Source organism: Nothoprocta perdicaria, unplaced genomic scaffold, assembly GCF_003342845.1.
Source record: "Nothoprocta perdicaria isolate Ctin4 unplaced genomic scaffold, notPer1 scaffold_42, whole genome shotgun sequence".
Taxonomy (NCBI): domain Eukaryota; kingdom Metazoa; phylum Chordata; class Aves; order Tinamiformes; family Tinamidae; genus Nothoprocta; species Nothoprocta perdicaria.
Genome location: NW_020455666.1, coordinates 4,597,607 through 4,615,030, shown reverse-complemented (window position 1 = coordinate 4,615,030; position 17,424 = coordinate 4,597,607). Strand labels below are relative to the sequence as shown.

General features: G+C 39.4%; 1 protein-coding gene across 2 annotated transcripts in view; it reads right to left on the bottom strand.

The window, feature by feature from the left end:
- CACNA2D3 (calcium voltage-gated channel auxiliary subunit alpha2delta 3) overlaps window positions 1-11,681 on the bottom strand; it is a 347,867-nt gene extending 336,186 nt beyond the window's left edge. For both annotated transcript variants that reach the window (XM_026046033.1, XM_026046034.1), the window contains exons 1-2: window positions 11,524-11,681; window positions 10,797-10,878 (exon numbers count right to left, since the gene is read on the bottom strand). In XM_026046033.1, the coding sequence (XP_025901818.1) occupies window positions 10,797-10,878; window positions 11,524-11,642 (201 nt within the window). In that variant the 5' untranslated portion in view covers window positions 11,643-11,681. The remainder of the gene's footprint in view (window positions 1-10,796; window positions 10,879-11,523) is intronic.
- Window positions 11,682-17,424: the final 5,743 nt, after the last annotated feature.

Genomic DNA, 17,424 nt, shown 5'->3' with positions numbered 1-17,424 from the left:
AGACAGGCACTAAAAATTTGTGTAAAGAATGGGAAATTTGTACTTCAAGACAATTTTTTTGGCTTATGTATTTTATTGAAGATCTTTTTAATGCATCTAAGTTGGCAGACAGCTTTATCTCTGAATATACATCAAGGATACCTAGAGTTTCTAGTTARGCAACTCTTTGGTATTTATAAATCAAGATAAAGAAATATGGTCCAACCATATCACCATGGCCATGCATGTATTTTATACAGCACCATTTGAATTATTTCAATACATATGTATGTATCTGCAGCATTAGGACCTGTAAAGCCATTATATACAGTCCTTGCTCAGACCAAATTCCCTAGACATCTTGTAATGCTGAAGAAGTTCTCCTGAGCAAACATATATTTCCACTAATAACATGTTTAAAGTGCACTGGTGAGCATTAGTGCCCAAGTTATGAAAGCATTTGGACTCAACTCCTGATCCACCAGGGCTGTGTAGAATAAAGGCCTTCAGCAGTACAAAATTAGTATTCAAATTTAAGGACCTAGGTAGTTGAAAAGGAAAATTAGAATGATGACATTTCTGATAACAACCAACTTTAGAAAGACTTTTGAAACTAAACTGAAATTTATATGTCCTATCATGCAATTTCCTCTACGCTAGCTTTTGGCAAATATTCTGAAATCATGTGGTATTCACCCTTTTAAAACAGCAAACTTGTTTCCATTCTGTTCTTGTTTGCAGTTCAAGCAAACTTGTTCTGTATTTAAAGACTTCTAAGCTTACAAAGATGAAAATATATGCATGTAAGATATACATAATTTTATATAGGTGCATGTGTAGGTACACACATTTCTCAAAAAGTAATCATCACCAGGAACAGATATTGACTGACTCACAAAAATGTATCCTCCCATTGGACTAAAGCACAAAGGAAAAAGCACATAGTGTCTTCTGCCACTTGGCTGCTTTCCCTCACGCGATCTGCTGTCGTTCATCTTGCTCCCTGTGTCCATGGTCTCTCCTTTACCTGTTTAAAGGGACTGCCTTCACTTCCTGATACTGTGATTTGTCTTGCCCTGTCAAGGGGGCACTGTAAATCCACCTCCTCAGCTATGACAGAAAAGTTTCATTTAATTTTGAAGGGAATCATGACACGATTTTAAAACAGGCCATCCAAGGTACAACTATAGCCTTAGACTAAATACATTGGCTAAGCATATTAAATCTATTTCTAGGGAAATGATAATCCCTTCCCAAAAATAGTCACAATATACTGATAGGTTCTAATTTATTTACTCTTCTTTTTAAAGTTCACACATTATAACTTAATGAAATTGTTTTAAAAGTAGCACTTCTATTTACATACCTTCATTATGTATTAAAATCTTAAGCCACTAGTCATTCTATTTCTGCATAATTTTTACATAATTTGTTCTTAGCTGGTCAGTTCCTTCTGGTGGTATTACAGACGCATCTGTCCGACGGAAAATAGCACCAACAATGCCCATGTCCAGACAAAAATAATCGGTTAGATAAAATAGGATAAAACACACTGCTTTGTTACAATTTAACCACATTTGATGTCTGCGAAATGGATTTGGTAACAAGTAAGAGGTCTGGGTCTCAGAGTAAAATCAGGAAGGGGCAGTTTAAAGAACTGAGTGAACAATAGTGCATAACTGTAGTTACATAGAAAGCATAACTAAGCTGGATAAACAAGCACCAGGTAAGTAAGCAATACTACAAAAAAGAAAAGCAGAAAAGGAAAAAAAATGCAGATTTTAATATTGTTTTTAATTCCTGTGCAGTATATCACTTTGAACTCTGTCAAAGGAGGATTTGATTTCCTCTGAAAGCATGATGCTGGGCAAACATTTGTTGCCAGAGATAGATACCCAACACCAACAGCAGAAATACAAAACTGTGTGTTCACTTGGTAGTTATTCATAGCTACTTGCTGCATAAGACAAGTTATTTTTTAAAAATACCTTCTACTAGTAAAAAGACAATGTGCTTTAAATGAATGCTTCACAGGTCATGGGAGAGATGCATTCCATGAACTTGGCTTTACACTCATATCCAAGCTACTGCTGTTCTTTACCAACTGATTCTCCCCATATGCTAAACTTTATGACCTGTTGCTCCTGATCCAAAATTTTCTAAAATGTAGAAAGTCAGAGCAAATATTGAACAAGAAATAATATTAATAAGCAGATTTTACAGAGGTTAATCAAAGATGCCTCAGTTGGGTAAAAATCCTGCTCGTGTTTAATATTGTTTCAGCTATCACAAACCTAGAAATAGAAGCCAAAGTGAGCTGAATCTCAGTCCACTGTCTTGATTCAATAGGAATATTCAAAAAAAACCACATTTATTTAACAAAAGAGGAAGAACTGGTCAACAGAAATGCTCCAGTCTTATCTTTTTTCTGTTCAGTGTCTTTCACAGAAAATTCCAAGGGATGGCAGAACTCATCTGYATATTTTTTACTGTGAAATTGTGTTGCACTTTGTGTGCTGATAGGTGGAAGACCAAAACATGAAGTGAGTACTCAGATTTTCGTTCAAGTGCCATCTATAACATACCATCTTTTATATTGTACTTTGTTGAAGTAATAGCAGGAAATATTCTAAAAGGCACGGTGTGTGTAGAAGGCAATAAATCTGCTGGATGAAGATAGTCAGTGGCTGCAAGTCATAACAAAGCTTTACTCCTAGCCTCCTACCCGTTTCCATTATCAGTGAAAATTTCTATTAATGTAGCATGATAGCATCATGGATAAACAGCTCAGCAGTCAGATTTTGCACAGCTGTCATAAAATGATAGTCATTTAGCTTCAAGGTAAAGCTGAAGTTTGAACATTCCTGCTTTTCATCTTTGCAGCTTACTCACTTCAGAAGATATTATCTCATTTTGTAACCAATGAAGTGTTCCCAATAGATCAATTTTTAATACCCATAGTATGTAGATCTTGTGTCCTAAAAATTAGCGACTTAAATAGTTTCACATAAAATCTCACAAGTGTACTGGATAGCCAAACATTAAAATATGACCTAGAGGAACAATAAGAACACTATATGCTGTGGTCTTGATCGAAGTTTTCATAGTGACTTCCAAATAGCATTTTCAAAATGCTTTTTATCTAAAACACCAGAGATAAAATTAGTGTAGAGTTAGATGGCTGCTTTTTAGGGAAGCAAGTCAAATCTTTGTTTGTGCACAAAGCTAGAAAGAAGCACATTGTAGAATAATTTAAAGAGAAAAGAGAGAAAGAAACAGAAAACCCATCAGCTGATAAATCATTTCCGTGTAACACCAAATTCACTTAAGATTCTGTAGCTGAGAGAGAGTTAGAGCAAAGCAACCAGGAGACCACAAAAGTTTGGTTTAACCCCTAAACTAGAAGAAAAATTCCTATCCTACCATGACAAATTGGAAAGTTCTGCTCTTCACAGTTACTTTAGTGGAAAATTACTCTAGAGACTATAAAAATAGTTATGTTCTCCTTTTCAGAAAAAACTCAGCAGTACACAGATGCAGAGATCAAAAAAGAAATAATTACTTTCATAATTAATAGGTCAAAAGAAAGGCACAACGCAAGAAAGGACCACCTACCCTCCTGCTGCAAGACAATTCAGCTACATTTGTATTATTGGTGATGGATGTCTCTGTAACCTATTCTGCAAAGCCTCAGTGCACAATTTCCACACTAGTCCTTCAGCAAAGAAAATTAAATTTTTGACTTGAGGAAAGACTACTTCACTTCTTTTGATTTAAGGTTCTCTTGTGTTTCACCTGCTGTGGCTATGGAAAACAAATCTATTCTCTTTTTTTTTTTTTTTTGGCATAAGACAGCTGTTGCCATATTTCCTTTCAAGTTACACATTGGAAGTCAGGTAGAACGTCTCAAGTCATAAGCATCTTTGTGGACTAAGTGTTCCTCATCTACTCTGAATATTCCCAACAGGTTCAGATATTAGGGGTAGCAAGAACTCATGGAGCCACTGATCTCCTCCATGGAGCCCTTCTCCAAATCAGTGTCTTGGCACATCTGTAATAGTTTATAACGGGTGGAGCTGCCAGCAAGGAGGGAACACACTGAAGAGAACAACCTTTCGCTTGCAGTAAGCGCAAGAGAAATGTGAAAAGCAACACAAAAGAAAGCCAATATCTGCTGCTAGCATGCAGGAAACCCCAAGTATAACTGGAAGCTAGTGAAGTTCAGTTTCTCTGAGGCCATTTATGCAAAATTACGCATGTTCACTCATATAAGTATTTTCCTAGAAGTGGAAGCAACAATTCTGCCCATTTCTGCTTCCAAAACTACTGCTAAGCTAATCCTAAACACACACACACACCACCACACACAAATACACACACCACCACTCCCCACCAAAAAGTACCAATGGGATTTGAACCCACACTACTTGRCACATACAGGCACCAACCTCACTGTAAACTTACACCTGTTCCTTCCTCCATTTTCCAAGAGCACCACTGCTAGAAGTTTTATGTTACCTTTAACAATTGATCTTCTCTTAACTATGGTGTCCAACAATTCCCTCCAACTCCATTCAGACTGATACTTAAGCAATCTTAAATGCTATGCATGGTTGTCACTAAAATCACATAATCAACTCACTCCTGTCATAGGGAAAGAGGACATATCCTGGGCACTTTACTGTCCGGAATTTAACTCCCAAGTTAATATGCTGGTTGTAATATCCGTGCATTCCTACACAGGCAAGTCCTTGCCTTTCTTCACTAAGCACTTTCCTTGTGCCTCATCACAATATGACTAGTGAGAAACAATGCACTAGATACAAATGACAATAATGGTAACTCTCTACAGAGACCTGTAAGATCTGAGGGCTTTTAGAAGACACTTGTACCCGAAATGCATCTCTRGCAAGACACACAAGACCTTTCTCAACCTCTCTCATATATTACAGATACTAAATGGGGGTCATAAAAACATTCATGCAGTTTTGCAAAGGTGCTATCAAAAACAAATAAGAGTAATAGGGACTTAACAAAAGCAGTATATAATCAAAGCATTTCATGAAGACCTTTCAGTGAAGCTTCTACAGCAACTTAAAAACAGTCTGTCCTATCAATGCCTAATTTGTGTTGTACAATGTGAAACCATTTATTACACAAACAAAAAAATTGTACTCTACAGAACAGTAATGACATTTGAAAGTGTATTGATTAGCAGGTGCTTAAAAGTGAATCACCACCAAAATGAAACATCTATTCATGGCTCTATGTACCTTCACTGTCAAGATAATTTGCATGGAGACTGGCTCTTAACCTTGAAATGTTAGTATTTTCCAATAAAGAATATGAAAACAGTCATAAATGCATTAAGCAGTGGAATTAGCATTCATTTCCTTTTAAAATCTAATGTTTTCCAGTCGGATTGCCCACTCAATTTCCATATTAAAAGACATTGAAMGAGTAACACACATATCAATCTCACTGAAACCATCTCATACTTCTATTACACATCAACATTAGAACATACTTCCAGTAACACAAGTGGATCGTGCTGTGCATGCCAACCCCAGGAATACACAGATAAAAGTACAGGCAATTCCTCCAAAAAACAACAGGAGTTTATAACAAGACAGAAGGAAAAATATTCTGTTATTGGGAAAAAAAGAGACCCTGTGATTGTAAATTGGATAGCTCTGTTATATCCATATGTAGATCAATGTTTCCTGAAAATCAGTTTTGCGCCAAAGAGCTTTCTCTACCTAGCACAGAGGAAGAATATGAATGTTGAATTTTTCGTTACTCTTAAAGAAAAAAATTAATGCCCTTCCAGAAGAATTTACCTCTGTCTCCACATTAGAGGTCTAGCAAAACACCCTGTAACACTCAGTAACTAGATTAGCATAGGAAATAATTTTGAGATACATAGCCCATATCTTGTATGAATTAGACTGGATGAGAGTTGAAGCTTTCTAACTTCCAGAGCATCATTTCTGTGAACTATCAGAATGTTTTTAAGAATCTCATGTATATTTCTGTTTACTGTCTAATGCTTGATTTTAACACAGTGATGAGATGTATATTTTATAAAATTCAGACTTCAGGAGCTTGAATAATGAGTTAATAGAGGTTTTGATAAGCTTCATACCATTCACCTAGCTAACATTTTTAAAATCAAAAAATTTTAAATTCATATACTCAACAATGTTTTAAGGCTCTTTCCCTTTTTTAAATGGGGGGAAAAAGCATCAATATTATTATTGCAGGATTAAAATTATTATCTGCAGCTGGCAAAAGTTTCAATTGATGCCCCTCAAGGCAATCTTGTCTTTAAATGCTACCGAGCCTTCCCCTGCAAAGCAGGCAGCAGTATTTCTAGCAGCTCAAGCAAAGAAAAAAAAAAAATCAGCCTCAAAGACCCAGAACATAAAAAACATCATAAAGCTAAATCAAAGAAAAGCAATTAATGTCACAATGATCGGACTAAATTTTTCTAAGAATTTAAGTCACTATTCTATGTTTTAAAACTAAAGATAGATGTACCTCATGAATCAGATACAGCAGCTGAATGCTAATTGATCTAAATCACCCTCTTATACTAATTTTGCACAGACATTTCCATAGCTGTAAAAAAAACTGTCAAGGCAGAGCACCAAATCTAACTGCTCAGACAAAATGCAGTTCTGAATCTTTAAAAACACGGATGTTACACTGATGCAAAGAGATGCTTTGAGAAAGCACACCGATCTGAGAAGGTCTAATAGGAGGAAGCATTTGCTGGAAGGAGTAGGCATATGCATGCTATAGACTGCTCAAAATTAAGGCAGTAAGTGCTTACATAACAGGGAGGACTCAGTGAAGCGCCTTACATAAGAAAAATCTGCTTTCAACAGCAGATAGCTTTCAACAAGCTTGTTTTCGGTAAGAAATCTTAAATGGCAAAATTGATAGATCATCACCTATTTCCCAAATCTTCTCCTATATTAATAAAAACATTGACTATTCTGGACCAAATCAAAGCCCAGCAGGAAGAAGAGTCTCTCCCAAAGAAATCTGAGAAAGCAGCAGCCACTCGGCATCCTGAGAGAACCTGATACTCTGTCGAGGTTAGAGCTGCTTTACTGCAGGAACATCAGTTATTTTTAACATTAACAGAAGGTGCATCTTCTTGAATGTATTTTATTTTTTACTACCATTGCTTTGCTACAGCATTAGACTGAACACACAATTATTACTGTGGATGCTGCATGCGAACATAAGCGTTCCCCAAAATCAGGCCCTCCAAGTTTCTACTCATCGCAGCCCAAACAAGCACCTTCCTGGCACCCAACCCTTGCTTTTCACCCTGTACATAAGAAGTCTGGCTATGCCTGCAGGCTGTGCTCTTGCATTTGCCACAGGTCTCACCAAACATAATCAGGCTGTTATGAAAATAAGTAAATAAGCATTTAAAGAAGTGTCAAGATTCAAATACACCAAATGATTTTTGAAAAAATAAGGGAAAATAATACTTTTTCAGATGCATTGCAGTGCACATCATCATAGGAGAGGATTAAAATTTCAAATGATTTTTAGGCCCCAGAAGCATTTGCTAACTAGCTGCACAGCATGCATRTCTACAGCACCAAGCAGCTCCTTGAACACTGCCAAATCTACACAACTGTAAAACCTTTCTAAATCAAGGAGCTTCCAGACAATATCGCCTATTTTCTTCTGGATTTGCATTTGGAACCCTGAGCAGCCTTCCTTTACTTTGGAAATAATAAATTATTTTAAAAATCTGTATAAGTAGTARTTTTGCTTAAAAGCCGATCATCTTCATTTCTGAAAGTCAGAAATACATACAGTGTCTGTGTTTCATCTAAAGCCAAATCTGAGGAGTAATATATATCCCATATGTTATGTATCCTAACAGCATATTTAGTTAAGGTAACACAATAAAACGATAAAAAATATTCAGTTGAGCTAATGTAAGCATAGTTTAGTGGATTTTTAATAGATAACTTCAAAAAGCGATGAAAATATTCCTAACCWTCTTACCAAAAGTCAAGAGGACAGCAGTGTTGTTGACTCATTTTGATGTTCACAGTATAACATTTAAAAATAACTCTAATAACCAAAATCAATATCCACGCCAACACTCAGCAAACCCAAACTTTGCCAGAGTACCTCGCATAACTTCAGAAACTCAATGAAATTTTAGTACTGGTCAAATGACCTTTAATGTGCAAAAGCAGTGGGTAGTGGAGCATGGCAACAACGCCTTGGTTTGAAACACGTCCCTCTCAAAGTGGGATGCTTAGCACATTTGCTAATGAAACAAATCAAGTAATCTTCATATTAGCATCATTATGTATATGTTTTATAACTTCATCTGTTAACAACACTTTTAATTTGTGATCAGAGAGTATGGATTCACCTAGTAATATTAGAAGTAGCACTATTTTTAAGAGAAGAATCTGGACTTCAAAAAGGCATGTTGGCTCTTATCACCAAGGGGCTCATGGTAAATGGCAAGCGGCTCCTTGATGCTAAGCTAGTAAGGAAGGAAGGGAAAAAAAATAAAATAAATTCTCATTTAGTACACTACTACACGATCTCTGTCAAGCGTTACGACAACTTCCACCACTGACTTTGTGCTTTAAAAATACTTGCAAATCTTGAAGTTTAGTGCACGCTTATTCACGCAAGCTTTTAAAAAAATACACTTAATAGCAAGTCAGCTCTCATCCAGACTCATTTGCAATGGTCAGCAGTAGAAAATGCCAAATGCAAGAGAGCAAATACACTTGGAACTTCAAATAATACTAAAAAGCAATTAGGGTTTCTCCAAATTCCAGCCAGACAAAAAGGAAAAGCTAGGGGATGTGAAGACCAACTAAGGTTGCTCTAAATACCTGTCATAGCTGCATTTTGTCTTTTCCCTTTCGCTCTCTAATGAAATATCCAACAACAGCACAAAACAAAAATTAAATAGCTTGAAATCAACACAAACTATCTACCTTCAAAAACAGGAACAGATTTGTTAGTGAAGCAGAAAGGATGCTGATGAAAAGGCAAAATGAATAGCTTCCAATTACCTGCAATAACAACCACCAATAGGAAGAAATCTTACTACTTCAGAGGGCAAACACATTACAGAAGGGATGACAGCAGTATCTACTATGAGGAAAAGGAGAATGATTAAAGATTTCCTGTTGTTTCTTTGTGTATTTTAACATCACTACAAAACACACAGCATGTTCCACGTTTTGCAAGCAAGTGCCTCCATTTATGCTTAGTAAATAAAAAACGATTTTTTTAAGGAATGGAATTGTTCCAAGGTTGGATTAAACAACCTGCTTGTTAGGGCCCAATTAAGAGCTAAAATATTATAACAATATTTGACCAAAGACTAATAAAAACCATGCAGAATCTAAAYGTTCTCTTTATGAATGGAGCTCACAGAAGAAATTTGATGACATAAAGCTACACAGATTTTACAGAGCATGAACTAGAATTATTATAAACCCAGAGTCTAGCATTTCAGATAATAATAATTAAAAAAATCTATCAAACATACTTAGTCTAGTGGCCTTCAAAAGCTATAGAACTCAAACGCTTTTGGTCCTAATTGGAAAACATTTTAGCTTAATATGAAGTTCATATTTTTCAATCCTGAGTATACAACACTGAATAGATATTGCTAAGGAATTCATGTGTAATCATTAGGTTAGTTCCTTCATTTTAAATCGACAACATAAGCTTTTTGTTTGAACTGTTACACATACCATCCATCACATGATTTTTAAATGGGGGTGAGACTTTCTAAATAAACACTATGATCTGAAGGAATAATTTCCTTTGTAAACAGACCAAAAACAAAATGCTACTCCGGATTACAATCACATCTGAATAGCAGCATAAAGTTAACTAGTGGGTTGAATGAGTGGTCTTGGCAACTCTGTAGTCTGAAAATGCCTCAGTGCTTTTGCCATTTTCCTATCTCTTTTGGAGATTATATATTAAATGCTGCAAAACTGTAATCTTAGAATCTTTTTAACATGCTCATTTTTTTCTGCTACAAAAGTAAGCTATCTAGAACACGGAACTTGAATATAGGTTGCATATTTAAATTAGAATAGATGCAGTCCCTGATATGTGTCTAATACTCAAATCTGCTTTTTTCATTACCCCCTACCCCAATTATGCAGTCCTAGACCAATTTCTCAAGTTTTTGCAATACTTCACTAGCTCATTACCCAGCTGTGCAGCTGAGCAGGAAGATAACCACATTCATTCCTCTTATCTGTAATGATGTAATACATCCCAGCACTGGGTTGAGATGATTGGGGAATAATGGGATTGTAAAAACAGCGGCAATGACAAACAACAGGGCAGCCCTCTTTTCTGATATAGAGAATTGCACGCATGCAGCACAGGGTAAAAAGAATAACAGAATATGCACTAAAATTCTGGTCCTTGAACCAAGTTAACATTTTTCATGAGAAGCAGCTGTTTCTACGCAGAAACATCACCAGCACAATGCGGCAGCCAGACAAAATAGCCGCAGTCCCCCGTTCTTGAACCTCGACTTCTCAAGAAAGATGTTGGAGTTTACTTTCTGCTTTCTACATCAACCAAAAAAATAAGCCAGTTGAATCCATGAGTCTCCAGATAGTGCAGTGCAAAGKGTCACCAGGGACCGGCATGCAAAGCAGAAAGAGACCTTGGACCAAAGGATGCACTGCTCTGCTTTCCCATTTAAAGGGAAAAAAAATAAACCTGCCTCCATTTTATCTGCTAAACAGCTTGCTTATTATGACTGAAGAGATCCTTACCTTCTGCAGGAGCTGCGAACCCGAGTACTTGGCTGCAATAGATTTGATTTCCCCACCAAATGCTGAGGCCCACAGCTTCACRCTGTGAAGATGGAGAGAGGAGGGAAAGAGGAGAAAGGAGAGACAGAGAAGAGAAAAAAAAAAAGGAGGAAGAGAGAGGGAGAGAGAGGAAGAAATGTAATACACATGTCATAGCAAGCAACACAGGCTCTAACAGCTTCAGCTGCACTCAGAAGAATGCAAGCAATTTTGCATTAAATAGATCACTAAGGAACCTCAGCACAGCACAAGCTGAGCATAACTATTCACATACAAGCACAAGCTCTGCCAGCGCAAGGGCCTCAGATCAAACTACCTGACCTGCACTTTTTTAATTTCAAGAATCAACTTGAAAAGAAATAGGCTTTAGCACCATGCAAACAGATACTCATTGAGAGGAAAGTAGCAGGTAGAATAGGAGAATGATTGAGGATGATAAATTCTCATATGAGAATGAGTTAAGCACCAACTTCAGTAAACACAAGCGTCTACAGCCAGATCCTCCAACACAGGCACTTTACAATAAAACCAAAGTGGCATCGCATGGATTAAAGAACATGGCTCCAGACAGCTGACAAGCACAAAGGTGCCTTAAACAGGTAAATAAATCTGCAATAAAATATAACTTCCGCAATCTAGTTCCAACCCTTGAGCATGATCCCGAGAGCAAAAGCGTGAAAACACTTACACAGACAAGGGGATCTGCTGCTCCGATCCAACCACATCCACTAAAGCTGTGTTAAAGGCTGTCCAGAAGATAAAGAAGACCCCMCAAAAAGCCCGAAGAAGATTCCAAGTCTCTGGCATGGTGCCTCTCTGTGCCTGGAAAGACTTTGGGAGATTCGAGTGAAGCCAGTTGCAGCAGCAGTGGGTTTGGCTCCCTAAAGCCTCTGCTCCCTCCCTTGCCCCCCCCTCCCCCCCACCAAAGCAACACTCGAAGAAATCACAGCTCCATCCTCATCCCTCCCAGGAATGACCCTCTCTGGGTAATGGACAGAGAGGAGCAGAGGAGCCGCTCTAATGACTTGAAAACTATTGTGTCCTTGGTAACAGCAAAGCGTTTCCCAGCACCACTGCAGCCACTTGCACGCAGTTCTTTACAACTCCGCAGTCAGCAGAGTGCCCGAGTTACTTCGGTGACCTAGAGCTGCTCCCAGGTGCCCTCGGCAGCCAGAAAGGAGATTATCGATCCCCACGGGCAGGCCGTCTTCTCGCAGCGACTGCTCCCTTGGCCAGGGGAGGGTGCCTAGCGGTGCCCGCTGGCTCGCGGCAGCCTCCAGCCTGCATCCCGCATCGCGGCAGCCGGCACGCTGCTCCAGCGCCGCGGAGCTGCCTCCTTTTAACGGGCTGGCGCGGAGGGCGAGCGGGAGGCAGGCCCGGGAGGAGGCGGCCCGGAGGAAGGGCGCCCGCGCCTGCCCGGCGCGCGCAAAGTCTGCGGGAGCCGCGCGGAGCGAAGCGGGCGGTGAGCGCCAAGGGAAAGCGCCGCGGCGCAACTTAAGCGCCCCGGGATGGTGCCGGAGGGCGGCTCCAGTTATTCGCGCTCCCGGCTGGAGGCTTTTCCAGCCCGCCCTCCCCTGCGCTGCAGCCCCCCGCGGGGCGGCGCGGAGCCCCGGGCTGAGTCATCCCGCGCGCGCCGGCTCCGCGGCCCAGGTGGGTCCCCCCACGCTGCCCACACAGGACGCGCCGCACCTGCGGGCTTCGCGTAGCCTCTCCTGCACGCACGCGACGGGCCGCTTGGAAGAGCAAGCCGCGGTTCAGCACCCGCCGCGGAAAAGCAACCGGGAGGTGCCAAAAGGCGCGCAGGGCGGCGGGACGAGGGAGCTGGARCGACCCGCGCCGGGCTGAGCGCCGCGCAAGGGCGAGCGCCAAGCGGGGAGCTTGAACCGCGGCCGGGGCACCAGGTGCTCGGCTACCTCCGGGCAAAGCTGCCAGAACGCGCATGGCTGACAAACCCCATCTAATGAATTATGCAGCTCTCTGAAAAGGTACATTAAAAACACACATAGAAATGTACAAGTGCTCAGAGACAGCGAGGCAAGAGGAGGGCAGGCTGCCGCTGTGCCTGTCCCGCCTGGGTTTAGCACAATTCTTACGCTAGCTCTTAGGCAGGACAGGTGCAGGGCTAACTTGGTCTTTGCATGAAGAGATCTTTACCTGCTTCAAGTCACAGCTCAGCAACAACAGCCCCCAGCTYGCTCGCTTCCTTTAGAGAATTACTGGGAATCCTAGACACTTTATCAAAGCTCACACACTACAGACCRTGTTCAGCAGTATGGGAAATTTAGTATGCATTAAAATCATCACTAATTATTGATAGAAATAAAAAATAAAGCCACTTGTCACACCCTWTATTCCACCTCCACTACCTGTCTGGCTCACAGCTTTTATACCTAGCTTTTTATTAATACTGCAAAGTGTTCTCAGCACCTCTAACTCACACGGGTACCCTAATGCAATTATTGGGCTCCTTTTGCTCATTCAGTGAATGGGAGGCAAACCTGCACCGCAACAGCGCTTTGGACACGTGCGTGTGTGCAAACCCTCAGCAGCAGAGCGCCAACAGTCTCCTGGCCTGAGTGCTGCTGCCGGTGCCTGCTATGCAGATCACTGCAGTCAAGACCAAGGTCCACAATTGCCATGTTACCATTTTTACTATCTCCTCCTGTTGAAGAGATGGGAGAACACAGCGTACTGTCCCTACAACCTTTCATGGTCAGGGAAAATAGGAATAGCTGAGGGAGAGAGAGAGAGAGAGAGAGAGAGAGTTCTGCTCTCGGGTAAGTTCCGTTGAAAGGTTCCAGTCCTTTATACTGCAAATACAGCAGGAGCCTTCACAATTTAGCACTGTCTGTGATACCTTACAGCAAGTCAGAAAACTTCTAAGTTTCAGAGATTCATAATAATTAAGTTTATATTTTAGAAATAATGCTGCATTGCTATCAAAGTTTTGTAGGTAACTGCTGAATTAGGAATAACCTGCTAGAAAAAAAGTGTAGAAACCAAGCAAAAAAAATCAAAGATGCCTCCCTGCCCAACAAGCTTTCTTTCCCAASCTGAGGTTTAGCCCAGTACCAGTAAATACAGGCAAGCTGCAACATGCTGGGGGCTCAGAGGCAGAGCTCTTCATGCAATGTTACTGAACTGAATCCTTCTTTCTCCCTGCCATTTTAAAGGGGACAAATAYGTGTAGCCTGCTCTGTCTTTGATGTTCATCTGTAATGGTACATTTTAGTATATTACAGAAAATGAAAGAAGCTACTTGCCCCATTGAAGGTAAAATGAAGTGAGACACATGTCAATCACTAAACGCTTCAACAGAAGGTCACAGGCATGCTCAGTGATACCTGGTGAATGCTTAGAGCTTTTTTTCCAGTTGGCCACCTTGAGAAAAATAACCAAAGGACTGAAGAAAGGAAAGACAGGTCAACCGCACTGAGCAGCATGAGATCTGGCACAAAGGCTCAAGTAGCCTGCACAGACTGAGGACAAGTCCTGTAAACAAATACCTAAGGTGCCTTTACCTGACAAACTAATCCACTGCTCTTTCCTCTTCCTATCCTCAAATACATTTCCACTTATAATAAAGACCAAGAATATGGTCATATTTGCATCACCASAGCCTACATTTGAGATCTCCTGATGAGACACTTATCAAGTCTTAATAAAAATCCATTGAGAGGCAGAGAGGAGAGAACATATGGTGCAGGGGAGAAGAGTAGGAGGAAGTGATATAATTAACACAAATGTTTATTGTATTTCTTTTTTCAGATGCTTCCTATCTACAATGAGCTCTACCCAGAGAGGAAAATAAATGGATAACTAAAGTGCTAAAAGATAGGCTGAAAGATRCAAGCTATCTCTAGTGAAATTAGTTCAAAAATAAGTATATCAGCTTCTCTATATTCTACATATATTAGAAGACTCACATACTGCAAAAATGGATGAACTCAACTTTACTACATGCTGTGTTAATATTCACTTTGTAGTATATTTCTCAGTAATAGTAAGCACTTATGATCCTCAAATATGATCTCCACAGTGGTTTTGCTTTTTAAATATAAGATGAAATTTCCTCTTCTGAAACATTTTCCAAAAGACTCTAAATGACCTATGAAATGGAGGGGGTTGAGTAGGAAGGGRGAAAGAGAAAAAAGAGAGAGAGAGAAAAGGAAGAATGTGTTGGTACCTCATGCAGTAACTGCCCTTTAAAATGGTATCCTCTATTGAAAAATCCTTCCTGCCCTTAAACTTTTCACAACTTTCTCCTTTTTCCCCTCCCCTCCATTTTCATGTATTTTTCTTACAGATGTAAAATGGAAACAGGACAAGTAGAGCAATATAACAAAAGTCATCTCAGTTTCACAAAGCTCTTGGAGATTGTCAGATGAAAGGCTAAATCTGAACACTCAGTATTTATTATTTGGAAACTACCCAATAGTGGAAGGATTCATAAAACAGTTTTCATGCCGTGAGAACACAGGTTTACTTGTTCCAAGTGAGCTGCACATCTGAGAGAAGCCAATACACTACATATTATACCTAATCCGCAGAGACTTAACCTATACACATGTATCCTTAGAATTTTATGAAGGTCCCATGGGTACAAATTTAMGTGTTTTATGGTATTGGGATGCCTAGTTATTGACTGATTCCTTCCTGCTTAGAATTAAGATTGAGGTCAAGTAACATTAGTTGCTGAACTAAATTAACACAGATCCACATAACACGCATGAACGRGTGACTTGGGAAAGGTACTGCAAAAACCTGAAACTCATCCGTACCTTGTATGAAAGCTTTCACTACTGTGATTCAACCTAAAAAGAAAATACAGGACCAAGATCCAACGCTGGCATTTCACGAGAATTAGGGCTACATTTACAAGCTATGTTTACAGCTTTTCAGAATCAGTTATATGAGGATAAATGCAGGCTCAAAAAATCTAAATCTAAAGTATATACATGCACAATTAATACATTGCAAGCACAGTATTTTGTGTTACTGTTATGATATCTTTAGTGCAGTTCAACACCAAATAAACCTCACAGTTTGCCATAACCCCCCYCAAGGAATGCATGGTTAATTTAGCTTTTACAAAGCCCATATTCAGCTGGCTTGAGCATCTCCACAAGGAGTTAAAATGTGAAAGAGGAGAGTATTATTGCATCCCAGCCTATGAGCGCTCACTCTGCCTGGTAAGCTAGAGTGCTTTAAGCTAATGATGTTTAGAGCTAACCAAATCCAATTTCAACAGTCCACTGTAGCTCTAGTCTGTTAGTGCCGTTTTACATAAGCTTCATTTATTTTGAATTTTCAGCTATTAAGACAAAGCCAGTATTTGGCTTCTTTTGAGTGTCAGGCTAGGAAATGAACTCTTCTGTAAGCAAATAAATTACCTTTTTACTCCCAAGGCTATTGCTAGGTTGTAAGCATTAACATTTTCAATGCATTCAAAAATACTTGAAAACCAAACATAGGACCCAAAATGAGAAACTATAATTGAGGGCTGCAACATAATGGACAAAAAAACGATGAAAACAAACAATATTGTTTTTCCAATGTTATGCTAAAGGTGACAAGATATTGAAGTGTTAATCTGTTACTGTCTATGTGCTGGTACAAACCCACTAGCCATAGTTTAATGACCTCCAAATGTTCATTTAAATCTTGCAAATTCCTCTGACTAAGGTCCCTTCGATTGGCTGCAAGTCCAAAGCATGGACTTCAAAGGTTATTTAAAGCATTGCATTTCCTTCTAATCTTGGCAGTGTTACTGACACATAGACAGTGGGTACCAAAAATTATGTATTCAGAAGGAATATCTTGGCTGACTAAAAACCTGATTATAACCAGGGAAAAGAAGGACTGAGCAGCATCTTTCAGGGAGAACCCTTTTCACATCAATAGCCAAAATGTCCCTTATTGACCCATCATCTTCCCCAAGGGAAAGATTTCGACCTCTCAGCTGAGTACAGCCTGCAAACTCAGACTAACACATTTAGCTGTTTTGAAAATGCTGCCCTTATGATGAAGGTACAAAACATAACGTAGCATTTGATCAAAGAAACAGTTCTACGATGAATAATTTTGTCAAGCTATTAGGTATCTTAGAGATCTCTAATTCYGTCATTCTCCAATTAACTCCAGCAACACAAGTATGAAATTCAAGGAGAAAAATATTAATTTTCTGAAGCTTTAGAAACTAAGATTCTGGTCAAAGTGAAAAATCKGCATACAAAATTTGGTATAATTATGGCAGTTGCTACTTTGTAATCTATTTTTGCTCTATCAGTTTGGTGGTAGACTTTTTTAAATCATGAGCATTAATTGGTCTATTAAAAATAAAATTAAAGTGAACTCAATTCTAGGGGTGGAAAAATGTGAATTCGACCAACTTGTTATAAAATGCTTCAATATAAGGAAAAAAATAATTTTGAATAGTCAGCCAGTACATCGGTTTGCCTTAAACATCTGACAACAGCTGTAGAGACAGACCCCCAGTGACTACAGAGAGGCAAACAGGCCCCTGCAAGACTGAAGTGATAGTAGGAAGCACCAAGTACATTTTCCAAATTTTTCCAGATTTTAAACA